We start from the raw sequence: 27,626 nt of genomic DNA on the forward strand, positions 1-27,626 counted from the left end.
GTAAAAGGAGGCAAAGAGGAACATGCCCCACCCTTCCCTGAGCACCAGGTGCCTCCAGAGACCAAACGTCTAGACCCCACCTGCCCCTGAGTGCCTGCTTTACCACATCGGTGTAGTTGTCACTCATGTAGATCCACTGGCCTCCGGGAAGCCGGGTCTGGTTCTCAAACACCTCTTCCACGAAGCTCAGGTGACCGGCATCCATGTCATGGAGCAGACTGTGGAGGAGGGCTGGTCAGAGTCTCTGCTGGAGAGGCCCCCATCCATCTACCACCTCCTGGAGAGCACCCCTGCCTGTGTCAGCCTCACCCCAACCAACAATGAGAGACATGGGGGTGGGGAAGGAAGGGTGCAAGAGACCAAGGCAGACAGTGAAAAGGAGACCTAGGGACACTCCGAGATAATCAGGGACAAAAGAGCACATCACCCAAGATAAAGAGAAAAGGAGGCCAACTGAAGACAGCAAAAGGAGGATGAGCAGTCGAGGCTTGATGGATAGTTGTAAAAATATAAAGTTTTATCAAGTTGTACTCATAAGATTTGAGTGCTTGACTGTATAATATGTTATACTTCAACTTTTTTTAAGTAAAAAAAAATTAAACACCACAGAGTTGAATGCCAACCAAACAGGAAAAGGAGAGGAGAGAGAGGCAAAGGCAGCAATAGACATGGAGAAGGACCACGTGGATCTGAGAGGGACTGAGAGAGAAAGGACCACTCAGGGGATGTGTGAGCAGCCCAGACACGAGAAGGGTTCATGTGCAGAGGAGGTGATGGGCTTGTTCTGGGTGTCTTGGAGGATGGGGCCACACCCAATGGGCACCACACAGAACAGAGGCTTAAGAATAAAGGCCTGGGCCGGGCGCGGTGGCTCAAGCCTGTAATCACACCACTCTGGGAGGCCGAGGTGGGCGGATCACCAGGTCAGGAGATCGAGACCATCCTGGCTAACACAGTGAAACCTCGTCTCTACTAAAAATACAAAAAAGATTAGCTGGGCGTAGTGGCGGGCGGCTGTAGTCCCAGCTGCTCAGGAGGCTGAGGCAGGAGAATGGCGTGAACCCGGGAGGCGGAGGTTGCAGTGAGCCGAGATCGTGCCACTGCACTCCAGCCTGGGTGACCAAGCGAGACTCCATCTCAAATAAATAAATAAATAAATAAATAAATAAAAGGCCTGGCCGGGCGTGGTGACTCAAGCCTGTAACCCCAGCACTTTGGGAGTTCAAGGAGGGAGAATCACTTGAGCCCAGGAGTTCAAGACCAGCCTGGGCAACATAGTGAGACCCTGTCTCTACAAAAAATTTAAAAATTAGCCAGGCATGATGGCGCACACCTGTGGTCCCAGCTACTCAGAAGGCAGGAGCAGGAGGATCACCTGAGACCAGGAGGTTGAGGCTGCAATGAGCTGTGATCATGCTATTGCACTCCAGCCTCCAGACAGAGTAAGACTCTGTCTCAAAAAAAAAAAAAATTTTTTTAATGAAAAGAATAAAGGACTGTCTGACCATCCAAGCCCTTCTGGAAAGGACTGCTGCCTGGCGAGCCTCAGTCCTGGGAGAGTTCAGTGGAAGTTCCTACGACCAGCGGAGGAGCAAGCAGAGGACTCAACAGACCCCAGCCTGCCTCCAAAAGGAGGGTGCAGTCCATGGTGGGCAGCCTGGCCTGGCTCTCCCCAGCCCTCCCTGCCCACGACTCACGTCTTCTCCGGACACACGAACCAATCTCCAGCCCAGGTCCAGCCGGCCGAGGGGCGGAAGCTGTCCTTGGGTAGCTTGATCTTGCCCGTGACGTCAGAAAACTTGGGGTAGGTGAGGCCCGTTGTGCCCCAGTTCCCAACCAGGGCCAACTTGGTCTCGTTCTCATACTGGAGGGCCAGGAAGAATGAGACGTGAGCAGGGGGCCAAGGCAGCTCCAGGGAGTGGGAGGCAGAGGTGGGGGCTGGCAGGTACTCACGGTTTCAGCAAAGACAGACAGCTTCCCCTCAGCAAACTGGTTGAACTCCTTCTCATCCACAGAGAGCCCAAACCACAGCTTGACCCGTATCTGCACTGGCATCCGGGCCCCAGGCACCTTCTCCATCGGATACTGGGTACCAGAGAAGGACAGAAACCCACAGTCCCCTTCAGGATCCGGATGTCCCAGTGAGAGGCTGGGGAGGAGGAGTCCTCCAGGCCTGGGTAGACCAGCCTGACACCCTGACTGGGAGTGTCCCCTGTGGGAGCACTTACCAGAATTGCATGGAAGGGGAGTGTACAATTAAGAAATGCCCACCCACCCCCTACCCCTCACCAAGATTCCTCCCCGTCAAAGGCAAGGGCTACATCATTCCCTCCTAGGAGCACTCTGCAGAGAAGAACCATGTCTAGCCCAGGACCTCTCCTCTCCCCTTCTCCCACCACATCCTCGCTTCCATTTTCTTCTGGAACAGTGCTTGCCAATGGAACTTTCTGCTATGATGAAAATGGTTTATATCTTCACCATCCAATATGGTGGTCAACTAGGCCCATGTAGCTACTGAGCATTTGAAATGTGGCCAGTATGACTGGGGAAGTAAAGTTTTCATTTCATTTACTTTTAATTAATGTAAATTTAAATAGCCATCTGTGGCTACCATATTGGACAGCACAGTTCTAAAACTTGTCTCTAAAGGAGATACAATGATACAGATCTGGAAGGAGAAGAAATTAAAGCCTCCCCCTCCATATTCAGTATTTTATTTCTTTGGTTAGTGTATCATCTAATAACCCTACCCTTTCAAGTGATTATCGGCATGTCAACCACTATTCACTGGTCTTCAACTGCTTTTTATCCTGAAACTTTCAGAAGCTCTGCCAAATGGAATAACCACAACAACCCAACATGAAACAAAAATTATTCTCCACAATTACTTCACCATTTGATTGAAACCAAAGGTCAGACATGGCCTGAGGATCAGAAGCTCCTGCTCTTAAAATTCACATTGTCCCCTAGAGGAGGCAACACATTAAGTACCCAGGCCTAGTGTCACGAGCTCAGAGCAGTATATCCTTCGGGGCAGGGAGCCGAATGAGAAAAGGGGTGGGTTCAGAAGACAAAAGGGCAGCTGAGGTAAGGGGTCCCACGCTGGTCAGGGAGGCCTGGATCCCTGCAGGGAGAGCCCAGGGCAGGTAGGAGGCTCAGGAAGGGGCAGAGGACATGCCAAAGCTGGGGCCACCTCACGCTTCCCTCCTGCGGACACAGCCCCCCTTCTTTTGGTTCATCTTCAATGAAGGAGCCCCTGAGTCCACGTGTCATGCCCCGGGGAAACCTCTCCACGGCTGTTCGCTTGGGCTGTCCTCTCCCCCGGGTGGTTAAGTGCCTTTACCCTCCAAACCACCAGCCCCAGGGAGATGGCAGGAATGCCTGACCCCCACTTCCCCCATCCACCCCCGGCTCTCTCCCCTGTCCTCCCCCAGACGGGGCCAGCCTGCCGGACCCAAAATAGCAACAGCAAATAAAGAAATGTCTAGTTTGGGGCTCCTCTCTCTCTCTGCTGGTGCTCATTTTTTCCAACTTTGGTTTAAGTTAAGAAACACCAATGTTTTCTTGGTCTCTGCTTGCTGCCAACATTTTTGTAGAGCTTGCTCAGGAGCTACTGGCGGGGCTCATAAACTCAGTGGGGAAGACTTCGAGAAACAATTCTATATCTTTTTTTTTTTTTTTTTTTTTTTGCTTGAAACCAGGGAAAATTTTCAGTTTGCATTTCCCTGAGGCTACATAGCCAAGAGGTCAGAACCTGGAGCTCATCCCCTCCCAGCAAGTCCACCAGGCACAATTCAGCAGCACCCCCCCCCCGCCCCCCCCACCCCACCATGCTCGCAGACAGCCTTCCCCGGTCAGCCCCACTCAGATATGGCCACTCCTTGACTTCCTTTCCTTTCTGCCCTACCAGGCCAGGAACTGGCTTAGGAGGTAGACTCTCAGAGGTTAGGCTCTGGAACTGGCTTAGGAAGTAGACTCTCAGAGGTTAGGCTCTGACAAGCACAGGAGGTTAGAATCTAATGGGAAACATGCCCCAGGTGGCCTGTGAGCAGGTGGATGGGGGCAGCCTACTGCCTAACACACACACACACACACAGACACACTCACACAACTGTGTGCAGACATCTACTATCCCTGGCCTTGAGTTGACCTCCAGTTGTGGCACGCATAGAGCAGGGGAGCTCCCCAAAAGGAAAAGGCGAGAGGTGGGGAGAAAAACTAACATCCATTGATCACTTAGTTCCAGCAAGACCCATCACCTGTGTCACCTAACTCAACCCTCAAAACCTGTAAAGTGGGCAGCCCCACCCACCCTCATTTTACAGATCATAAGACAGCAGGCAATTCAGAGAGGTTAAGCAACCTGCCCAAGGCCACACAGAGCTCCAACCAGCCCTGGCATCCTCTGTGCTACTGAAACCTGCCCTCTCCACACCCCCCAGGGGACAACGAGACAACTGGCCAATATACGAATGCATCAGCATCACTCAGGGGGCTCTGCTTCAGGGTTCCAGGTTAAAGTAAGTCAACAACAACTTCCTGGAAGAGGGGAGGAGGAAGGAGAGATGTAGGGAAGGGGAAGGTCGAGCGTGGAGGGGCTTTGGGGAGGTGGACTAGGCTGGATGAAGGCCTGGTGCCTTAGGCTGAGTCCTTGAATGCTAGTAGAGCTATTCAGGGCAAATGAAAAGAGGTAAGGAGGGCTGGCGCGGTGGCTCACACCTGTAATCCCAGCACTTTGGGAGGCCAAGGCAGGTGGATCACCTGAGGTCAGGAGTTCGAGACCAGCCTGGCCAACATGGTGAAACCCCATCTCTACTAAAATTCAAAAAAAAAAAAAATGAGCTGGGTGGGATGGCAAACGCCTATAATCCCAGCTACTCGGGAGGCTGAGGGAGGAGAATCCCTTGAACTTGTGAGGCGGAGGCTGCAGTGAGTGGAGATCACACCACTACACTCCAGCCTGGGCAACAGAGTGAGATTCAATCTCAAAAAAAAAGAGAGGTAAGGAGCAGGCCTGCTTCTCAGGGCCACTCCTCCCCAAGCACGGGCAGCCTTGCTGATACCCCTTCAAGGAGGGCCCTCCCTTGGGCCTGGGCAGCCATCATGCAGGGAGGGATCTCCCACATTGTGTCCTGCACGCCAGGCCACACCATGACCACAGCAGTTTTGGCTCTATGTCCGCACATGAGCCTAGAGAGGAGCACAGATGGGCTCTCCCCAAGCACCCGCTCACCTCCCTGTCACCCATCCCCAAAGCTGGTGACTCTCCTGGAAAGGAGGAAGAGGGAGCAGGGATGGGTGTTAGAAGAGGAGAAAGGGCAGGAGAGGTGGGGCCTGGTGAGACTGAGGGACAGAATTACATGCTCCCAGCTCTCCAGTGGGTCCAGATTGTGGTGTGCCTGTCCCAAGCCCCAGATACCAGCCTTCCCAGCAGGGGGGACCTGAGCCTCAGAGTGGCTCCAGCTCCAGTCCAGGGCACTCGGGTTGGTGTGGAGGCCGGGTCATGCAAGGCCTGCTAGTGCCTGGGAGCTGAGAGGACTGAGGCCTCCCTATAAGGGACCTGCCTGGAAGGACAAACACAGCCCCAGGGGTCAGCCCTCCCAGATGGCCTGGGCCACAGACTCCACCTCATTCACTCCCAGTGCCAGTGATTCCAGCTCAAACCTACTAACTTCCTAGACTAGGTGCAGGGGCCTGGGGACTTTGGGGGGAACCGAGGAAAATTGTTTTACCCAAAGACCTCCTCTCCTTCCAAGACCACAGCCTAAGAACTAAGATAGGTCAAGAACAGGAGAGGGAAACAGAAGAGGCGGGAGAAAGGCCTTATGTTGGGAAAAATACGATCATGAGTTGGGAAAAAAGAAAACTCACTTTCAGAAAGATTGTCTGCAGCTTCCCACAATTCTTGCCACAGTAGCTGGCACCCCGCCGGGAGAAGAGGACTTGGTGGGCGGGCACCCGCTGGTATGCCACACGCTTGTCTCCCTGCAGCATCCAGATGATGATGTCCGGCAGGCTGTTCTGGGGCTGAAGAGAGGGTGGTGGTCGGGGTGGGGATGGTGACACACCAGGCCCACGCCCCACAGCCACACCGTGAGCTGACCTCTGACTCAGAGGCCACAGAAGCCTCTCCTCTCCCAGCTTCCGTCCCACACGCTGTCCACACTGGCCTTCCCCCAGACCTCCCAGGGCTGGCCGGTGTCTGGCTTGAGTGGCAGTGAGCCCCCAGAGGACAGAGCATAAGGCTGCCCCCAGCTCACATGAGAAGCCTGCCAAGGTTACTGAGCTGAGTACATCCTTCTGGGAAGAGACACTCCTGCCTGGACCTCAAACCTTACATTCTTAGGTCCTCGCTACCAGGTAGACATTCCCAGGGGGCAAACATCAGAGAACTAGATTTGACCAGGGAGGTAACATTACGCCTAGGACACCACCCGCCTTCCTCAGCCCCAAGAGCGGGAACAGATCCATGGAAGGTATGCCCTTCCCAGAGGACACACACCCTCCTCCCCTAGCAGCAGGACTCCCATGGCCTGCAGACACTGGACTCTGAAAATGGTGACTAGTCCAGAACAAAACTGCGAGGCCCTTAAGCCCCTCCAGCATGATTGACAACTGCTCCCAGCTGCACACTCTGGAGAGCAGGCTGATTGGGTAAGGGTCCATTTGCTTCCAAGGATGATGAGCAAAGTGAGCCCAAGTGAGCCCCAGGTCTCCACCCAGGGTCCTGCTGAGCTGATGCTCCTGCGAAGCGGGTGAAGCATGCCCATGCTTCACTTCACTGAACCCCAACAGCGAGCCCAGGAGGCAGGACAGGCAGCCCCATTTGACAGGTGAGGAAATTCAGGCTTCAAGAGCTTAGGAGCCAACGCAGGTTTTTCTGACTCCAAATATGTGTTCGTAACCACTATACCAGGGGTTCTCAAAGTGTGGCGCCCACAGCAGCAGCAGCTTCCAGGAACTTGTTAGAAATGCATATTTTCAGGCTCACTCCAGTTCCAGGGGGGCAGGAACTAGAGGGGTGGGCCCTAACCTGCTTTTCACAAGCCCTCCAAGGGATTCTGATGCATATGCAAGTTTGAGAAGGGCTCTCTCCATGAGGCCCTTATAGTGACAGCACCATTCAACCTTAACCCCTTCCAGCCATATCACAATTTGTGTTTACAGTTCACGGGTCAGTCTGGGCTGAGATTACAGAGGGAAGCCCGTGACCAGCCTGAGGGGTTGGTCTGCTGCCACTGTGAGGGGTTGGTCCACAGCTGAGCAACACAGTGTCCACCAGGGAACCAGCCTGTGCCTATAGGCCCTGCTGACTCCAGGGACCCACATCCCTTCCTGAGCAGCCTCCCTCTCCCCTTCCACAGCTTCCTCCAGCAACCCCTCTCCTGGCCCTGCCCTTCTCACACTCCTGGGGAGAGCCCCAACCTCCTCCCTGGGAGTCCCACATGGCTCTGGTCAAAGCATGCAGCAGCTGTGTCTGCCCACCACTTATGAGCAGACCCTTCTCGTTCCAGACAAATCCCTGACCTGCCTGTTTGCCACAGAACCGGGTGGGTGCATCTGACCACACAGACCTCAGGGGGAGGGTCTGCAGGTGGGGAAATAGTTCCCCAAAGACAAACCAGAGCCGGTTCTCTCTGATCAGATACAGCAAAACTCAGAGTTACTGAAAATGTAGCCTCCTTGGGCCTGGGGTTCAGAGGCATCCAGGACAACAGGAAACAGAGGATCCAGGCAGGGCAGGTTGTTGGCCAGGTGCAGACAGGCACTGGCTGGCAGGAAGAAGGAGTCGGGAACCTGGGGAAGCAGGCCCTGGCACTGAACCTAGAACCAGGTACCTTGGATTCTAGTCCCAGCTCTGTCTCTGACATACTTTGGCAAGCAGAGGGCATTTATTAGTTACCTATTGTGTGCCAGGCTCTGTGCCGGGCCCCATAACACCCAGTATTCCATCGTACCCTCTCTCTTCCTTCTGCAAATTGGTCCATTGAGGTTCAGAGAGGTTAAGTCACCTGCCCAAGGTCACCCAGCAATGGAACCACGGTGGGTGATAATCCAGATATTCCCCTTGTCCCTGCCAGTTCTGATGTTCCAGGCAGCAGGACAGCAGAAGAAGAAAGGCACCCACAGGCTTAATTACCTCCTCTGCGAGGGCACGCAGACGCAGGAGCCAGTCCTCAGCCTGCTCCAGAGCTGCAGGGAGCTCACTGTGGCTGAGCTTCAGGGCCAGGGCAGCCTCAGTGATTTGGTTCAGGTGACAGGTGCGCAGCTGGTACAGGTACTGGTCCAGGTGGGTGGCAGAGGGTGTCTCATGGATATCACCCAGAGGCTGGCTGTGAGGGACAGACAGATGGAATGCGCCTGATAAGCCCAGGGCTCCCCCAGGTCCAGGCATGCACATGTGCCAGGGTTCTCACAGCAGGCCCCACCCCCTCCGCCTGCCTGCTGGGTGCCTCCTCCAGCCCGTTCCACACGCACAGCCATCTCTGTGTGATGTGCTCCATCCTCACCTCCTCCAGGAAGCCTTCCTCACCCATGTCAGCCTACGCTACGCGCCTCCTGATCTGGAGCCCCCAGCCCTCGATTCCAGGACTGCCAGTTTGGAATCTGTCCTCAACTGCAGTCCAGTGAGTTCTTTTGCATGTGTGTTCCCCTCTGCCCCACTGACTACAGGCTCTCGGAGGGCCCAGGGGGTCCCGCTCCTGCCCCCTGGATCCTCCTACAGTAGAGGCTCCAGCGCTGAGTGCCCTGCACTGAAACAAGTCTGCTCTGTGCTGTGTGTCCACATTCTTCAAGGAAGAAATTTAGGAAACCCTGAAGAGCTACTGCAGACACTGCAGGGAGGCCAGCAGCTCAGATGTATCCACCTGAGGTGGGGTGGTGAGCCACAACAGAACCCTTCCCAGAACCCTCTGCTTTGGGAAGCCTTTGGAGAGGAGGTGGGGGGTACATGCAACGCCAGAAACACCGCCTGAGTCCTGAGAGGTAGGAGGTCAGGTTTAAGCTCAATCCTGTTTAGAGGCAAAGAACTCTGACCTCCCCCATCCCACGGAGGCGCCCTAAAAGTCCTTCGTATGGCTCCTCCTCGCCATTCCAAGCCCACGGGTCGGTACCCACACAAGGGCCATGCAGAAATGCGGCGGGGCAGTCTGTGCACTCCCTAACCAAGCGGGACTCCTCTCCATTTTCCATTCTCCACTGAGGGTATGGGGGCTGCCCTGCCCCCACCCCACCCCCTTGACTCCCAAACAGGACATTAGTCAAACCCGCTCCACCAGGTCTGCTCCCACCACTTGCAGCCCCCCCACCTCCCCTCCCTGCAGCGTCTGACTCCCGGCTCCCGGCTGATTTATTTTTCTGCCAATTTCCCCGAGCTATGCAGAACCAATTACCGCCGGAGCGCAGCGGCACCGCCGCCGCCAGATACACCACTCTGGCAGGCCCTCGGCGCACTACATTTTTCCTGTTATTTTTTTTAATTGAATTTTTAGGATGGGGGGAGCAGTACGCAAACTCCATCTCGGGAAACTTAAGCCCCGGGGCCTGTCTCAGGTCACGTACTGCACACCCTGTAGTAATATAATATTTACTGCCCCGAGGGTGCCGCGGATGGGCTGCCCCAGGCCGCTCCTCGGTGGTGGAGGGGCATGCTCGGTGGGTAGCGGGGCGGCGGGGGGGGCCTGGGCCGGAGCCCTGGGCTGGGGCCTGCCTGGGAACCAGGCCTGAGTGGGCCTGAGGGCGGGGGCAGGCGGGTCTGGAGAGGGATAGGGAGAGCCGAGCCAACCAGGGTGATTTATGCGCCCAGCCTGGGTCGGGAGCCGGGAGGGGCTGCAGTACAGACCACCGAAGGGAGATTTTCATGGAGGCCACAGCCCAGCCAAGACTCCCCAAGAAACGTTTAGGTCCTGTGAGTTCCACTAACAAGCTGTCTCCGTGCTGTCTCGGCTCTTTCCCTCCTCAGGAAAGCCCAAAGCAGGGGGTACGGAAAGAAGGGGAGACCGGGAAGAGGAGGCTGATGGCGCTCCACCCAGCCTTAAGCAAAGCCGGGGGCCCCGCCAACGCCGGCTGACTTGGAAATTGCAGGTAGGCCCAGCGCAGGGCTCAGCAGGCTGAGAGCAGAGTGGGCTGGGCTGCTCCCAAGGTCCCTTCCTGCCTCTGCGGGGCCAGGTGGGTACCTGTACCCTGGGCAGTGTCCAGCCTGAAAGATGAACTGGCCTCGGGGCATTCATTTCACTCCTAGTGAGCAACAGCTCTGCCCTGGGCTTGGGCTGGATGCTGCCTCCAGAGATGAGACCTGGCCCTGCTTTCAGGAAGTCCGCAGAACAGAGACGCAAATAGATCCCTGCCTGAGCAGCCTCAGAGTCATGAGCCCTTCCTGGAGGAAGTGGCCTTGAGCTGCACCTGGCAGGGCCAGCAGGAGTTAGTGAAGCCCCAAGAGCGGGAAGGGCATCCTGGCTGATGGAGCAGCATGTGCACAAGTGCAAAGACACAGAGGCAAGGGGGAGCTTGTAGGGGTGGGGGCGCTGAGGGCCGGACAAACTAGCGCAGAGCTTCAGAAGCGCTAGGGCTCCGTGAGGCAGGTGGTGGGGACAGAAAGGCCTGTCCACCAGGATGAGAGCAGGGGCTTTTCCTGGATGCAGCAGCAGCCACTGCAGGGCTGACATGGAGGCAGGCATGACACAGCTTGAAGACGATGGGGATACTAAAGGAGGGGTGGGAGAGGAAGGAAGGAGGAAGGACATGGGTGAGGCAGAGCCACCAGGGCTGGGGCAGAGAAAAGAGGAGGAGGGCAGTCAGAGCTGGCTCAGGTTTCCAGCCTGGGTTCTGGGGACCCAGGAAAAGACAGCGCTGGGAGGTGATGAAACCTGTCTGCAACATGTGTAGCCCCAGACACAGCACGGATGTGCTGGTGGGACATCCACGTGGACCTGTCCAGCACGTTGGGTTCATAGGTCTAGAGATCAGAGGAGAGGGCTGGGCTGGAGGAATAGAATGGACACCACTGGCCCTGGGGAAGAGGGAAGCTCCCGGAAGATGAGCCAGGAAAAGGGCTGAGATGGAATGAGGAACACCGATGCTGGAGAAGTGGGCCAGGCTGGCTGGAGAAAGGGTGAGTTGCTGTGTTCAGCTGTGGGCCTGAGTTCGCTCAGGGCCCCCGTACCCGGCTGCTCTGCCTGTCGGCTGTGATGGTGCTCAGCACTGGAGTGGGAGGCGGAGAAAGCCCTCTAGCTGAGGTGCTGGGCCACTCAGTGGCCTCAGATGGAGCTCAGCGAATTGCTCCTGCTGCCTGGAATTCCTCCCCTAGAGAGCCATTATGCATTCCCAAGAGGATGGGAACCCAGCTCCCCTCCCAAGCTCCTGAGCTGGAACCAGCATCCCTGCTGGGAGGCCCAGCCATTCTTCCAACCCCGGGAGAGTGACTCAAAGGGGCCAGAACTGTTTGTAGGCAGATCCTCCAAGAGCAGAGCCCTGCGGAGGTCACTGAGGGCAGCCAAGGACTCAGGGCCCACAGGTCTCAGATGTCCCAGGCCCCTGAGACCTGCCAAGCTACAAACAACACGGGGGTCATGTGCAGGACCACAGGTAGAACCCAGAGTCCTGGCCCACCCACCTCACCCAAGGTGGTGCCAATGTGGCACCATGAGTCACCTTGAAGGTGGGGTCTGGGGCCCCAGGGATGCCCTGGGGAGCTCACCCAGCGGCTGCAGCCACCACAGGCTGACCATGCCCGTATGTGCCCATCCGACCCCACTCTGTCCTCCCACAGGCCAGCTTCCTCACAGATGCCTCAACACAGCCTGTCCTGAATGCCTCACCTCCCCCTCAACCGGCTCCTCCTCCTGCTGATCCTCTCAGAGCACAGCCCCCGTGCCCACCTAGCCCCCCTGGCCAGGACCAGGGGACCATTCTGAACCCTCCTGTGGCTCCCACATTCACCCCATCATCAGGTTCTGTCCATTACAGAGCAGCACAGCAAGGGGGTTCTGCCACTCACTAGGTGTGTGAATCTGGGCAAGTTAACCTCTCTGTGCCTCAGTTTCCTATCTGTAAAACGAGGGTCATTTACTTTTTTTTTTTTTCTTTTGAGACAGAGTCTTGCTCTGTCACCCAGTCTGGAGTATAGGGGCACAATCTCAGCTCACTGCAACATCCACCTCCTGGGTTCAAGCAATTCTTCTGTCTCAGCCTCCCAAGTAGCTGGGATTACAGGCACCCGCCACCACACATGGCTAATTTTTGTATTTTTAGTAGAGATGGGGCCAGGCTGGTCTTGAACTCCTGACCTCAAGTGATCTGTCCGCCTCAGTCTCCCAAAGTGCTGGGATTACAGCTGTGAGCCTCCACACCCAGGCTACTTTCTACTTCATAAGATTTCATGGTTGGTTAATACATGTAAAATTCTTAGGACAATGCCTGGCACAGAAGGCTGCTTGTCATCATAATCCTTCCTAAATAGTCCATGCTGCCCGCCGCTTCCCTCAGCCCCCACCCCTCCCACTATCACTGCCTTAGTTACACCATCATCACAGCTCACCTGCCATATGTCCAGTCTCCCCTCCCCTGGTCCCAGCACCTGCCACTCGCCGCCACCACCAGTCCATTCCTCACATTGCAGCATTTAGACTCGGATCACCTTTCCCTCAGCCTTGCTCCCAGGGCTGAGCTCTCCTTAGCAGAGACCCTCGGGGCTACCCAACTGGGCAACAGCCTCTCCTGCCACCTCCCCCACCCAGGAGGCAGCAGGCATTTCAGGCTTCTGTGCCTTTGCCCTGGCAGTCCCCTCTCCAAAGGCTAACTCCTGCTCCTCCCTCAAAGTCCACCTGGGGCATCCCCTTCTCCAGGAAGCTTCCCTGAATTCAATTTGTGGGAATGAGATGCACCTGCTTGGAGCTTCTACAGTGCTCACCTCTAACTTCCTAACACACTTTACCTCCTCTGCCCATTTTTTTGCATCCAACCATCCCTGGAGGGCTGAAGTTGTACCTTTGTCAGTATGCTCTGGGCATCTGGCACTGAGCCTGCCAGGCTTCAGAAAGGTTGGGGAAAATGGGTGAATGGCCTGTCTAGAATTCCACTGCTGGGCCAAGAGCATCTCTCTGGGGTAGTATTTTGATAAAGATATACTTCCTAACTGAGCTACAAACGATAGAAGGGATGCTGGATCAGTGGCCATGGTTATCAGTTTCTCAGATGCGTTCAGCAGGGCTGTACAGCCAGGCTGAGGGAGGGGTGATGAAGCGTATGGGGCATAGAATACATTTGCATATATTCACACAGTTGCATATATTAACCCCATGGAGAGCAGAGGGGCAACTATTTTATTTAAGTACATTTAACAGCTGAGAAAACTAAAGTCCAGAGAAGAGAAGCTTCCCAAAGTCACAAAGTCAGATAAAGAGACCAGGAGCTAAGTTTCCTGACTTCTTCTGAGCAATAATTATAGCTACCATTTATTAAATCCTTCCCAAGGGCCAGGCACTTTGTTAGAAGATATTATAAAGTAGTTATTCTTCATGCCAGGTTGAAGTTGAGAAAACCAAGAGTCAAAACCCATGGGTGGCTCCCCAAAACCACATGGCAGCAGAGGAGATGTGAGATGCACCCTCTGCTGGGCCTCCACACCCCGGGCCCTCTTTTCCTGAAGTCAACAATCAGCCATGTCAATAGAAAGCTAAACAGAAACCATGATCCCGACATGGCCTTGAGGGAATGAGGGGCGCCGTCACCCCACCCCCCAGCCAGCTCCTCCTGGAGATTCCATCAGGGAAATAAGAGGTCGGGGATCAGAGACACAATGCTCCCCATTCAGGTGAGCCGGCCGCCGGGACCGCAGCTGCCGCTGCTGCAGGGAGATTTATGACCTGCTCTCAATGTCACCTTTTCAACTCCTGCGCTGGCTCCACCACCTTTGGACTCAGCACGGGCTGGACTGCTGGCCAAGCGTGGCTGGGAGACGTGCCATTGCTCACTGCCACACACGAGCACTCCCAGCAAAACAGGCCCAGTTGAGCCAGGAGAGGAGGGCACCAGGGGCGCCAGGTCCCCCCTACCTGCAGCCTGCGATGAGCTCATCCATCAGCTGAGCCACCAGCGAGTCCACATCCTCCGTGGAGCTCTGCGCCTTCAGGGCCAGGTGGACCTGCTCCAGGCCAGCTTCCTGTGGAACGGGCAGGCAAGGGTCAGGTGTGTCACCACAGGGCAGAGGGTGCATGCTGGACCCAACCGCTAGGCCTTGTCACTGCTACTGAACCAAAAAGGAGTGAACAGTTAGAGCAAAGAAGGCAGAGTCCAGGCCCAACAAACCAGGGTCTATCCTGGCTCAAGAACCTTCCAAGGCTCCCCGCGCCCAAATACATCCAGTCTCATGCCTGTAACTCCAGCCTCACATGTAGTCACGAGGAGCTCAGGGGATGTCTGCAGACTTGGACAGAACTTGATAGCTTCTGACTCCTCCCTGCTACCCTCAAACCAGGCCTGGCTTCCCACAGGTGAGTGGCCCTCTCCGAGCCTGCTCTGGTTCCCCACCTGGAACCCTCTCTCCTTTCCAGATTCTACCACCCAATAAGGAGGGCGCTCAGACTAAGAGCGCCCTCCTCCAGGATCGGTCCCACCACCTCTTAATCACAGGCAGCTCCTCCTCAAACTCCCGTGGCCTGCTCACTTCCTGTGCTGCCTCCCAGGGAAACAGGCCCTTACCGAGCTCTTCTCCAGCCCTCTCCATGGGGCCTCAGCCCTGAGCTGAGAGGCCAAGGACTGTCCCTCAGCCCCCCACACACCCCTCCCCACCCACCGGCCTTCCTGAGCAAGGACACGTGCTCAGGACTTGGACTACCAGTCTCGTAGAACTGGAAAGAACAGGGTCCCTGCCCTCTTAGAGTCTGGAGTCTTGCTGTGAGCCAGTGATTGGCCCAGAAGGCAGAGTCTGGAGCTATATAGCATCAACTCCACGTTCTCCCCATCTCAGCATTCGCTGGTCTCCTCTTTCCCCTAGAGCTGCCAGTCTCTGGGAAGGTGGGGCCACCATGGCCTCCTTCCCTTCTCTGTCCACCTGTCCTTCAAGCCATGCTCACCTCCCCACCCACAGACATGCCCAGGCCTCTCCAGTCCCCCTTCCTTCCACCTGCTGATCCGAGCATGCTCCTGCAGTAGGGCCTGCACCTGTCTCCTCCACTTTCTCACCAGCTGTCCCCATCCACGCCACAGAAACCCCTAGAGCCACCGCCAGGACCATCAGCTTCCCGCCCAGCCTCCTCACCTCCCTTGGCCTCTACACCTCTGCCCACCTGTGATTCTCCTCCATTCTGGCCAAGTGCCAGGACTGCAGCATCCAGCATCTGCAGAGGGCTCCCCAGAAGGCTCCTCCTCACCTCCAAAACAGAACCTGACCTCATATGTTCTGCTCTTCTCCCCAGCTTCCGAATTCCCCAGCCACTTCAGTTCCTCCTTATAGCCTTTCCTCAGCCCCAAATCCAGTCGGCCACCAAGGCCTTGTAGCTCAAATCCTGCAATTTCCCTGCAAGGCCATCTCCTTCCCAGGGCTTGGTCACCCTCCCCCAGGCCCCTGCAATGGTGGCCTACCTGGGTTCCCACCCCCCATCTCCTTGCACTGGACACAGCCCCCTGGCTGGCCTATGATGCCTTCCTGATGCTCCTTGGCCACCCGCCCTGCTCTGAGCCCCACATCTCTCTGCCCCTGGAGTGTCACCTGTACCTAAGTTTGGAAAGCCCTGTATGAGAGGCACAAGTGAGCCTATGCCCTCCTTTAATAAACTGACTCCCTGAAGACAGAGCCAGTTCCTTGTTCACCTCTAGCCTCTAGCTTCTGGCTAGAAGTTTCTAGCACAAGCCCTTGTGTGCATTAAGAGTCCAAAGGCCTGTAATGAGTGAGTAAGCCAGCGAGAGCCAGGCCATGCCCTGCTGTGTGGCATAGGTTTTCCTTCTGCTCCCTTGCCCTATGTCCCACTGCACACTGGGGCTGCCTCAGATTGCTCACATCCCCTCTCTTCTCTTCCAAGAATGCAGGACAGGACCACAAGCCTGGTATTGCCAAGACACGGAGGACACCGACCACGAAGGTCAGTAGGCACAGCCGTGTGTCAGTGTGTGCACCAGTGGGTGGTGGTCTGAGACACCCCATGCAGCGGGGGTAGCAGGTGCATGCACAGGCATGTACAGCTTTGGGCAAGTTTTCACTCACCAGCCGGTCGGCAATCCCAAGCAGCTGGTTCTGAGTCTCGATTCTATGGCTGATATCCTCCCAGTAGGATGACAGCACCACCACAGGTTTCACGTTACCCCAAGGTAAGTAGTAGTAGTGGCACCCTGGAATGGAGAGAAGGGCCTGAGTGCTGTGCCGGGAGTGGAGGGCGGGTGGGATGGGGTGCTAAGAGTGCCAGCCTCCTGGGCACTCCAGGGCTAGGACTGGCAGAGCTGGGAAGGGGACCACACGTGGGAGAGAGAGAGGCACCTGCTCACCCTTCCCATCTAAGAACCCCCTTGGACACACGTGGAGTGGCCCGTGTTCCCCAGTGTCTGAAGAGGTGCCTGAGCTCCCTTCGGGAGTTGAGCAGACAGCTGCAGCTCTCATTAGGGCTCCTGGCCATGTCAAAACTGAGGAGATGTTAAGAGTCGCCCTGGGAAACCCAAGGCCACACTCCCTAAAATGTCCAAACCAAGGCCGGCTGACTCCTTGAAATGATCAGGATGGGTCAGGGTCAATGCTGACCACAGCTGGTCCCAGGAGCTGCATCTATGGGCACTAGTAGCAGGGCCCCTCGCCTGGAGGAGAGCAAGGGGATGGCTGGAACAAGTTTGCCAGGGCCAGGGCCAGGGCCTTTGAGTAGCCTCCGGCAGCTTTCCATAGGAGGCAGGATTTAAGGTGTGGCCCCCTGCTCTATGATCCTGTGATCGGGGTCCCAGCCAGGAGCACTGCCTCACCGTCAAAGACTGCACGGCTGTACTGAGTGGTGGAGGCCAGCGGCAGGCAGGTCATGTCGAACTTGTTCCCATAGTTCCCGATGCTGACCTCAAACTGGATGGCGTCATCCACATCCTGCAGCATGGTGGCTGAGTAGAAGGCCGCAAACAGGGAGTACTTGCGCCTCCTAAGGTACTTCTGAGAGCAAAGAGTAGACCAGAGGGTCACGAGAGGAGCAAAGAAAGGCACCCGGGCTGGGGGGAGGGGACATACATCTGGCAGGCCCTGGCCATAACCGGCACCCAATAGCTCCTGGCTGGACTGACGGGTGGCAAGTAGCCCAAGAAAGAAACAGCATCCAGATTTCATTGCTAACTGAACAAGCTCATTCCAGGTCTGCGTGTGTCTGGCCACGTTTCCCTAATAAGAGCTGCTCCTCCAAGGTCAAGCTGCCCCTAATCCAAACCAGCAGCCATGGTACCACCACGTCAGCTGAGTGGGGGCTCCCACTGGGCCTGCAGGGGCAACCCAGGCCTTATCTGCCATTCAGAGGGGCTGAAGGCTCTAAGCCACCAGCCGCCTGCCCAGAGCTCCTGCCCCATGCCACTCAGGGTCTCTCCCTCAGCAGCCAGCTCTGCAGGACACACGGGCTGCCACTGTCATGTGCCTGAGATGAAAGGGTCTCATTGTCCCCTCCAGGCTCTGAGCACAGGGTGGGGACAGTGCAGGAACTCAATCCTATGATTGAGAGAAGAGGGGTCAGACAATTGGGTGTTAGGTGAATGTAAATAGTAGCAACAGCTAGCACTTAGTAAGTGCTTACTGCATATGTGTATTAATTTCCTTAATTCTCACAACCATCTTATGAGATAAGTATAATCATTACCCCCACTTTCCAGATAGGGAAACTGATGCAGCCGGTAAGTGCTAGAGCCAGGATTCAAACCAGAGCCATCTGACCACTGTGTCTGAGAGCTTAAAGCACCACACAGACTCCGCACAGCTGCCTCCTGGACACAAGGCCCAGCTCTACCATTTGTTGCTCTGATATATCTGAGCCTGTTTCCTCATGTGTGAAATGGGGATAATAATAATAACAGCAGCCACCTCATGGTGCTGGGAAGAGTCAGTAACGGCAGAGGTGTCAGCAGCACAGTGCCTGATACATGTTCAGTGCTTATTTGACTTAACAGTTAGCTATCCTTATGTTATTATTATAAAATCGCATCTCATTTTGCATCAAGCTTTAGACTTTTTGAATATTTTCATTTATCTTCTCTGAGCCTCTGATCATCCCTCCAGGGAAGCAGGGCAAGTGTTGATTTATTCCCACTTTACAGCTGAGATCTGAGGCCCAGAGAGGTAAAGGCACGATGTGTGTGGGCAGAGCTGAGTCCTCCCTCCACCATGACACCTCAAGGCCAGTCCCGGCCTGGCCATCCCTTCCCGCCCGGACGCCCAGCTTCCACCCAGAGTCACACCCCTCACCTCCACCCGGAGGATGTCATCCGCAGGAAGGTCCTCCACCTTCTGTTCACTGTGCTCCACCAGCTTGGTCTCCAGGGAGAGCAGAAGCCGGCCACGATAAGCCACACCTTCCCCCTGCCAGGGAGGTCAGGTCACCAGGAGCAGGGGAGACAGAGGGGAGGAGGGGAAGGAAAGGGGCACCCTCTGGCCCTGAGGTAGCTCATCTCTCAGGCACCCAGGAGGTCCCTCAGCCAACCTCATCCCCCTTGCAGGTGAGGAAAGCATGGCCCAGAGAGTTCGGGAGATATGACAAGCCACCCAGATGGACAGTGCCAGATGCCAACTCAACCCAAAAGTCAAAGACAGAGAGACGGGGCCTGGGTGCTTCAAGGTGAGGAACATGAAAGGATCAGACTAGCACTCAGGCAGAGGCAGCATCAAGGGGCAGAAGGAGAACTCCCTGAGGGGGTGGCTGCCAGGTCGTGGGCCCCCAGGAGGGGCTGGAAGACCCGGCGTGCAGGCCTGGGCTCCTGAGGGACCTGGGCATCTGGCATCCTGCCCTTGCCAGGGCTCCAGCCGGCTTACCTTGCCTGTGTTGAGCTCTGCGTAGGGGTCCAGGAAGCCCGTGAACTCTCTGGGACTGCCATAGAGGTTGATGTAGCAGGGCCCAAAAGTGGGGAGGAAGCCCAGGTAGTCATCCACTGGGAGACACAAGTGGCAATCAGAGGGGTCGGCCCAGTGGGGCTTCCCAATGCTCAACCCAGCCACCTTCCAACCTGAGCCCACCCCTGGCCCTCAGTTCCCCCCAACATGCACCAGATGCAGCTCCTGTCAGTGCATAAAGAAGAACGCCATGAGCGACAGCACTCACGCCCTCCCCTAAGTCGCTTTCCTCCTCACCATCATGCTGAGATGCAATCATATTCTTATTAGTCCCATTTTGCAGATGAGGAAACCGAGGCTTGGAGATGCAAAGAAACACAAGACTACAAGGTGGCAGGGTCCAGAATGCTGTCACCTCAAAGCCCATGCACTCAGCCAGCACACAAAGTTGGGGTTTGAGGCCCTCCACTGCTCGTGCCCCTCCCCAGCCCCACCCCCACCAAGTCCTGCATCTGCTCTCCATCCTATGCTTCTATAGGCACTGTAGGCCCTGCAGCCAATGGGGAGGGGCTAAGGGGTCCCAGAGTCTGGTAACCAGAGAAACCATCTCCCCGGAGGCCAGGGATGGAGCCCAGCTAGACGTTCCTCCTCCCTAGGGCAGCCCACAGGCACATACCCCCGGCCCTAACGGCCTTGCCTCATCCCAGAATCTCCTCCCCACACACCCATTGTACAAAGGACAATTTTTTAACAGAGCAGGTCAGAGGAGAGTTAGAGAATTACAATCCTGAAGAGGGGAAATCTCTCCACATTCTTTCATCCTTTTTTGGAGGCTCTCTTTTACTAACATCATTTTCCAGCTCACAGCTGAGTTTCCTGGATGGGACTTTACTGACCATGCTCTGAAAACCCTAAAATGCCACAGTGTCCCTTTCAGAGGAATGGGGAAGAGGTTGTTTCCAAAATGCCAAGGGTAGAAAGCAGGGTCAGAGACAGGAACCCTCTGGAACGACCCAATCAGTCCACACAAGGATGGGCCAAAGTAGGCACAAAACAAATGGCCTCAGCAAAGAAGTGTTTGAGCTAGACCTAAGGTCATGCACTGTGAGTCGAGCCCCTGCCGAGACCCTAGGGATGAGGAAGGGGCCAGGACAGGGAGGGACCAGAAGGCTGGAGCCTCACCTCCCCTCTTGGCCAGGGGCCTCCCCACCTCCTTCAACACCTTCTCTCTCCTAGACCCCAGCACAGACAGGGCACTGGCCTTTAGGAGAGGTGGGACGCCCAGGTAGGTGGGCTAACAGGAGCATTACTAATTATTTGTGTTAATCATCTCAATTATGATTTACCTTGGGGATTTCAACTCCAAGACTTTTTAACTCCTCTTGGCCTCCTCCTGGCCCCTGAAACACCTCACACTCCCCCTGCCCCAGTCCAGACCCCCATGCCTGCCCCTACCCCTCACTACCAGACACAGTGGTCTAACTTGAGCATCAGCCCAAGCCTATCCCATTTAGGAAGGGTTGGGGGAAGCGGGAGGAAATTGCCCCTTAAAGCATTCCAGACGATTTACATGGTCCACAGAAGCCGAGAGGCGACAGCAAAGTAAGTCCAGGGACTTACTTTGTGGGGGGAATCTCAATCCCACCTCAGGCAAATCAAAAACCCCATGCCTCCAGCACCCTCGCCCCTCTAGCCAAAACCCAAGGCCCCGCTCCCCTGGTTGTCCCCAAGGTGACAGCAACGTACAGTCTGAGGCTTTCGAAGGCTTGACAGCACCTGCAGGCTCCTCTGAAGTGTAAAGAAATGGAAAAGGGGTTAGGGTGGGCATGGCTGGGAGAAGGACGGGTTACATGAACAGGCTGTGGATGGAGAGCTGGCAGGCAGACAGATGGAAAGACAGCTCCCGGGTGTGAAACAGATGCGGCCCGAGGCCCCACCCTCTGCCCAGCTGTGAATTTATCATAAACTAAATCATCACGGCCCCTCCAGACACAGCCCCCAACACCCCATGAGCCCTGGGGGTCCCACCTGGCCTGCCCATCACTCTGTGTGTTCCGTTTGCCGGTTGAAAACCGGACCCGAAACTTGATTCAATACACTCAAGGAATAATTCAGAAAAGAAAATGTGCTTTTCCATATGATAGCCAGATAAGTGAGGGGAACAAAGTACAGACACAACGGAAGGGTGGGGAAACACAAAGGGGCCAGAGCTAGGCAGCGAGGCACACCCCACACTCTAAGCCCGCGGGCAGGTCGTGCTTGGGACCAGGCGCGCTGAGCAGGGACATTTCAAGGCACAACATCTCCACCTAGTGGCCGTGTCCAGGATCACCCCCTGAAGGCTCCACGTTGCGTTTTCACAACAGCAGGCACTGGCATCTGGCTTCTGACACAGGCCGCTTCCAGGGAAGCACAGAGCCAGACACTGTCCACAAGCTGAACATGCTACACACTTGGGTGTGCCCCTAAATGTTGGTAAGGAATGTCTAGAAATAAGAAAAACAAGGAAGGAAATGCTCTGGCACATGTATGGATTCTGAATCTGTCCCTCAATGCTAGGCAGGTACGCGATGCCGCCAAGGAAGCGGACACCCCTCAGTCTTCCTCCACTGTCCTCTCTGATCTCTGCCTCTTCCCAAATCTGACCGTCCCATTCTCCTTCTCCAACAGTAAAGTGTAACGCAGTCTGAGGTCACGTGCACACCCGGGACGTGGTTGGTGAACTTACTGATTACTTCCCTTCCTTGTTCACCTTTACCTGTTGCTGTCCTCCAGAAAACACTTGTTTTGCCCCTAGCTCTGTGACTGCAGTCAGAAGTCAAGGGTTGAGGAAAACTTTGTGAAGGAAGAATGCACAAAGACACAGAAAGAGTGGAGAAGGGAGAAGGGAGCGTGGCCATCCGGAGTGAGGACAGGGCAAAGGCAGCAAGGAGGGCCCGGCCCAGTCCCTCAGCCCTCCTCGGCGAGTCCTCAGCTATGAATGCCAGCCAGCAGACACCAGGGCTGCAGAAATCATAGTTCATGGTCACCTTCATCTCCAAAGCAAGAGGTTTCCTTCTGTGGGTGAGCCAGGGCGCGGCTCATGGGGAGCTTTCTGCAACAGCAAGAGGGCCAACACAGGCACAGCTGCAGGCCCTAGGAGAGCAGTGGCCGGGGACCACCGGAAGGAAACAGATCCCATTTGAAGCTCCTTCTAAATGCTTACTAACAGGCCTGGCCCGTTATCTCGGGCTAATGAGGCCAAGGTCACAGTTCCAACCCCCATGTGCTTCTTACAGAGGCAAAGTCGGCTTCCCACCCAGACTGATTTTGAATTCTGGCTGCAGACTGGTGCCCAGCCCAGATGCAGATGTTCCCCTAATCCCATCGGCCATCTGACCAACACATGCCTCTGGTGGCTCAGAGGATCAAGTGGGTGCCTCCCAACCACACCTTTTCATTAATTCACCCATGCTTTCTTTTTATTTATTTATTTATTTATTTATCTATTTATTGAGACAGTGTCTCGCTCTTGTTGCCCACACTGGAGCACAGTGGCGCAATCTCAGCTCACTGTAACCTCCGCCTCCCAGGTTCCAGCAATTCTGCCTCAGCCTCCCAAGTAGCTATGATTACAGGTGCCCACCACGACCTATTTTTTCTATTTTTAGTAGAGATGGGGTTTCACCATGTTGGCCAGGCTGGTCTCAAACTCCTGAACTCAGGTGATCCACCCACCTCGGCCTCCCAAAGTGCTGGGATTACAGGTGTGAGCCACAGCACCCAACCTAATTCACCCATTCTTTCATTCATTTGTTCATTCAGCAAACCTAACCAGGTGCAGGAGGAGGCACTGAGAATGTGTAATAAGACACGGCCCTGTTGATGTCTTAGGTCAATGACTCCTGACTTGGGGGTGGATCACAGTCTCTGGGTGTGAAGGCCCATCCCGGGCTCTCACCCCTGTGTCTGCAGACAGTTCAAGAGCACAGTGACCAGTGAAGCCACCCAAGACAAAGCCTCTATTTAGTCCACATCACCGTTCTGCCAAAACACAAGTGTTTTATTGTGTTTTCCCTCAGCCCAGGGAGCTGGGGCTGTGGAAGTCCAAAACACAGATGAATGCTCCCAGTTCTGTGGCCTGAGCAACGAAGCCCAGCTGCCTCACCTGGGGGAAGCTGAAGGACATAGACAGCAGGACCTCCCAGCCCAGTGAGCCACAAGTCCCAGCCCTGCACACAGTCCCCGGGACGTGCATGAAGAAGCTGAGGCCGTCACCTGCGATCTGCCCCGCCAGCTCCCTCTGCCTCTCGGCACATCCCCAAGCCCGTGGCGGCTGGCTGCCTGACTCTCGCTTGCGCCAGGCTAGAGGAGAAACTGAAAACTGCGGGAAATCAGCATCATCTACATTCCAGAGACAAAAGGAGACTAACTTTGGATTTCTTAACTATGGAAAACACTAGGATACAAGTGCTATTTATGGAGCATGAGTTTCCTATGTATAAAGTTATCAAAGAATCTGTGCATGTTTCACAGAGCTCATGTGCCTGTTACCTCTCAAAAGACCTGCAGCTTCTAAGGAAAGCACTCTTTTTTAAAAAACAAAATTCTTACTTAATACTTCAGAGCACAGGGTCCAAGGAACACTCTAGTGTGCCCAGGCAAACTTGTGGGCAGAGGTGTTTAAGAGGTTAGTGTCAGGTCTTGTCCTCACTGGAAACAAAAACAAAAACAGAAAAACAAAAACTCCTAGTTGAACCAAATCATCTGGTGAACCCTGAGGCAGGGAAATACAGAGAAAGAACTTGTTTTTACAGTTCAGTTTCATGTGGTCTTTGAGAGCAGTGAGGAAATACAAGTGTTGTCTATCGCCCCAATGGGCTGCAAGCCCACAACGTGGAGAAACAACATAAAAAAGGGCTGAAAGGAAAGTTGGAGCGACGCGTTCTGAGGGGGCTGCAGGCAAGTCGGGGAGGCTTGGCCCGAGCAAGGCAAGGGCCGACCTCAAGGCCGGAGAGAGGCCCTGACCCCAGAAAGGGACCCACCTGTGCAGGAACGGGTCGGCAGAGTCCGAGAGTCATCAAGGACAGCTCCAGTTGGATGCATAAGTTTAACTCTTTTACTGCCCCTTAGATCAAGCTATTTAACTGCATGTTCAAAACCGGTTAGCTGGTTGCAAGAAGATTCTCATTTCTTTCCAGAATCATCTGTGATGGAAGGTGGTCCCAACTTTGAATGCCTTCCGAAGCACTCTGGGTTGCCCGTGACCTGAGCGCCATCTAGTGACCACATAAACATCTTTCTCGCCTTCCCAGCAACACACTCATGCGGACACAGAGAAAGGTGGGGCTCACACAGCATAGAAATGAAGACAGGTCGGGGGATGTGAACTCTCCATCAGGGCGCTGGTGGCAGGCACGGCTGCAGCCTCATGAAACACAACTGTCGGAAAACAGTCAGAAATGCCACACTGTGCCTCCACCAGTGTCTGCCCCTGGATTGAGAGACAAGAGACAGTGCTAGTCAGAAAACTGAAGACGAGGTTCCCTCCATACCAAGAGTGCTGACCTGTGAGGTGACCCTCTGTCTGCATTACCACCCCCAAATCTCTCTACCTGTGCAGGAGACAGCCCTCCTCAGAAACTATCTGAACAGCAATTAGTGAAGGGGCCACATCCCGGAACAGATTGTTCCCCCAGTGAGGAAGGGAGGGGCTGGGGCAGGAAGACCAAGTTCGCAGTGCCTTCAGGAAGGTCGTTTCTGGGACTAGTCCAAAGTCCCAACAAGGAAATCAGAAGGCAGAGAGCAGCTAGATGTGGAAGCTCAGGGAGGGTATCTGGGAGTTTACTGTACAATTCTCTACTTTTGCGGGTACTTGAAATTTTCTATAATTAAAAGTTGCCCTTTAAATGTTTCAGAGAACTCAGCCAAACCAGTCTTTTCATTTCTTTCTTGCCACGTGGCCTTGGAATATGTCATCACCTCTGCCTGGAACTCTTTCGTACCTACTCCTCATATGCCAGTGGCTTCCCCTCTGGCAGCCTAAGACACCTCCTCCTAGAAGCCTTCCTTGACTCTGTCAGGCAGAAGCAGCTCTCCCCTACTCTGTTATTCTCTTTCACCATGCATGTCCTTTTCTTCGAGGGCACTTAAGAGAACTTATACCCATATTTTTATTCGTCTACTTGTTTGTCGCCTGCCAGAACTCTAACTTCCCTGAGGGTGAGACCAAGAATATTTTGTTCAACCCTCTATGCCCAGCCCCTGACAGAAGGCATATGCTCAATAAGCATCTCCTAAAAGAATGAAGTGAATGAAAAACAATGTCAGGTATATGCCTCTAATAGCTGCCTACATTTACGGAAGGATATGAGGACATCAAGCAGCTAGAAGTCTAAGTTAACAATGTCTTGCTTTAAAACGATGTAACATTTGGAAGGCCAAGGCAGGTAGATCACCTCAGGTCAGGAGTTCGAGACCAGCCTGGCCAACATGGTGAAACCCCACCTGGCCAACATGGTGAAACCCCGTCTCTACTAAAAATACAAAATATTAGCCAGGTATGGTGGCAGGCAACTGTAATCCTGGCTCCTTGGGAGGCTGAGGCAGGAGAATCGCTTGAACCCAGGAGGCAAAGGTTGCAGTGAGCCAAGATCACACCACTGCACTACAGGCTGGGTGAAAAGAGCAAGACTCCATCTCAAAAAAAAAAAAAAAAAAGGAACATTTTTAAAAATGGTATCTCCTCCAGTCTCCTCTTCTAGGAGAAGAACTCCTAGAGGTCTCCTACAGATCTAGAATCTGGACAGGATCTCCAGCTTCAAGAGCACTGGGTAGAGTCAGCCAGAAACTGGGCACATTAACCTGTCCTCCAGCTAAAGATCTAAGGAGAAGAATGGACAGAGAAAGACCCACACACTTATCTGTGAGAGATATCAACACTGAACAGATCTTGTGGGAGAGTGAATAAAGCAGGGAGAGGGCAGGGAGCCAACCAGGATATGGAAACCGCATCCATAAGATTCAGGAAAGCATTCACCTGCATATTGCAGAAAATGATTTGGAATCCTCAGTAGAGTACAAGAAGATGTAGTTTTTGTGGAACAAAGCAGAACTGCCAGGAGAGAACAGACAAGGAGCAAAGAAGTAAAGGAAAATATAAAAGGAGTGACAGGGGGAAAAGAAGGCTTGACAAGAAACTACAAATGCAATAGCCCATTTTAAACCATGTACGAAGCAGTAAAAGGCAGAATTGGTACAGAAAAAAATCAGATTAGCAACATAGAAAGCCCATCTTAATGATGATAAACAGCAAATGTTACTTTAAGATTATTGTATACTAGACATTATAAGAACATTACTTTTATAACCTCATGATTTTTATAACTGCCTCATGAGGGTTGGGACTTGTAAGAGCCCCATTTTACGGAGACTGGAGCAACTCACTCAGTTACAAAGAAGCAGAGCCAAGAGCATTTGAACCCAAGTTGGCAGGCTGGAGAGCTAGAGCTATCCCCACTCCCCCACTCTGCCTTCAGCTGTCCGTGGCATAATGTCAGAATTTTTAAAAAACAATCCTCAACTCAGATTTAAGAATTCATCATGTCTCAGACAAAATTCAATGGAAAGTGTCCTGTACCAAGATAGATTAAAATAATTTTCTAAACTATAAGAAAAAAGATAAATTCCTATGAGCAGCATCTAGTCCGGAAAAAAAATAGACTAACTATGAAAGAATCAAATCAGACTGCTCTCAGAAAACGCACAAAAATCAATTCAAAATAGATCAAATGTTTAAATGTTAAAAAAAATTAATAGAGTTAAATATAACCTTAGGGTCTGCTGAACCTTAGGGTTTGAGCATGACACAGAAGGCAGAAACCATACTTTCATTATTTAAATAAGAAATTTTAAAAATAAAGACAAGAAGCTAGAAAGTTAAAGAAGGAAACAATAAAATCAGTCTAAAGAGCGTTAAAGAGTGCAAAGATTAAAAGTCCAATAAAGTTTTAAAATAAACTTCTAACCAGCTAATCAAGAAAAAAAACTCAAATACATAGCATTAGAAATAAGAAAAAGGAAAACACCACAGGTAGAGAGAATTACTCAAATTATAAAAATTTGCTCTGTACAACACTATGTAAATAAATTAGACCTCAATGTAATGGATGCTTTTCTAGGAAAATATAAATTATCAAAATTGACTAGAGTAAAAGCAACAAACCAAAAATAACAATCATCACAGGAGAAATTGAAAAGTTTTTAAAGAGCTATTACTACACCCACTCAAAAAGGGTACCCAGCCCATATGGTTTTATGGGTGAATTATTTCAAACCCTCAAAAGACTGTATTCTTATGTTATAGAAACTGTTCCAGATGTTAGAGAAGACTTTAAATCTTTACAATTAATTTTACAAAGCCAGCATAACCCAGATATCAAAACCAAAGAAATAATAAGCAGACATACCAATTGAAGATAATAGAGAAACAGGCCCAAGAACACATTTAGGAATTTAGTAGGTGATAAAGGCAGCATTTCGAAATATAGGGAAAAGATTACTCAAAATACAGTGTTTGTATCACCAAAGAACAATTTTGAAAAAAGTAATGCTAGATCCCTGCCTTATTCCCTAAGGAAAAGACTAACAGATTTGGCTA

At 53.5% G+C, this 27,626-nt stretch overlaps 1 protein-coding gene across 16 annotated transcripts in view; it reads right to left on the reverse strand.

The window, feature by feature from the left end:
• DYSF (dysferlin) overlaps positions 1-27,626 on the reverse strand; it is a 251,913-nt gene that overhangs the window by 117,523 nt on the left and 106,764 nt on the right. For 8 of the 16 annotated variants that reach the window (XM_024242002.2, XM_024241995.2, XM_024241993.2 and 5 more), the window contains 11 exons: positions 20,735-20,776; positions 18,971-19,086; positions 18,407-18,520; positions 16,939-17,116; positions 16,199-16,323; positions 14,052-14,158; positions 8,141-8,333; positions 5,872-6,027; positions 1,954-2,085; positions 1,698-1,864; positions 104-218 (listed from right to left, as the gene is read on the reverse strand). In XM_024242002.2, coding sequence (XP_024097770.1) covers positions 104-218; positions 1,698-1,864; positions 1,954-2,085; positions 5,872-6,027; positions 8,141-8,333; positions 14,052-14,158; positions 16,199-16,323; positions 16,939-17,116; positions 18,407-18,520; positions 18,971-19,086; positions 20,735-20,776 — 1,445 coding nt within the window. The remainder of the gene's footprint in view (positions 1-103; positions 219-1,697; positions 1,865-1,953; positions 2,086-5,871; positions 6,028-8,140; positions 8,334-14,051; positions 14,159-16,198; positions 16,324-16,938; positions 17,117-18,406; positions 18,521-18,970; positions 19,087-20,734; positions 20,777-27,626) is intronic. The other 8 variants (XM_024242004.2, XM_024242000.2, XM_024241998.2 and 5 more) reach the window with 1 other exon arrangement.

This window comes from Pongo abelii, chromosome 12 (assembly GCF_028885655.2).
Source record: "Pongo abelii isolate AG06213 chromosome 12, NHGRI_mPonAbe1-v2.0_pri, whole genome shotgun sequence".
Taxonomy (NCBI): domain Eukaryota; kingdom Metazoa; phylum Chordata; class Mammalia; order Primates; family Hominidae; genus Pongo; species Pongo abelii.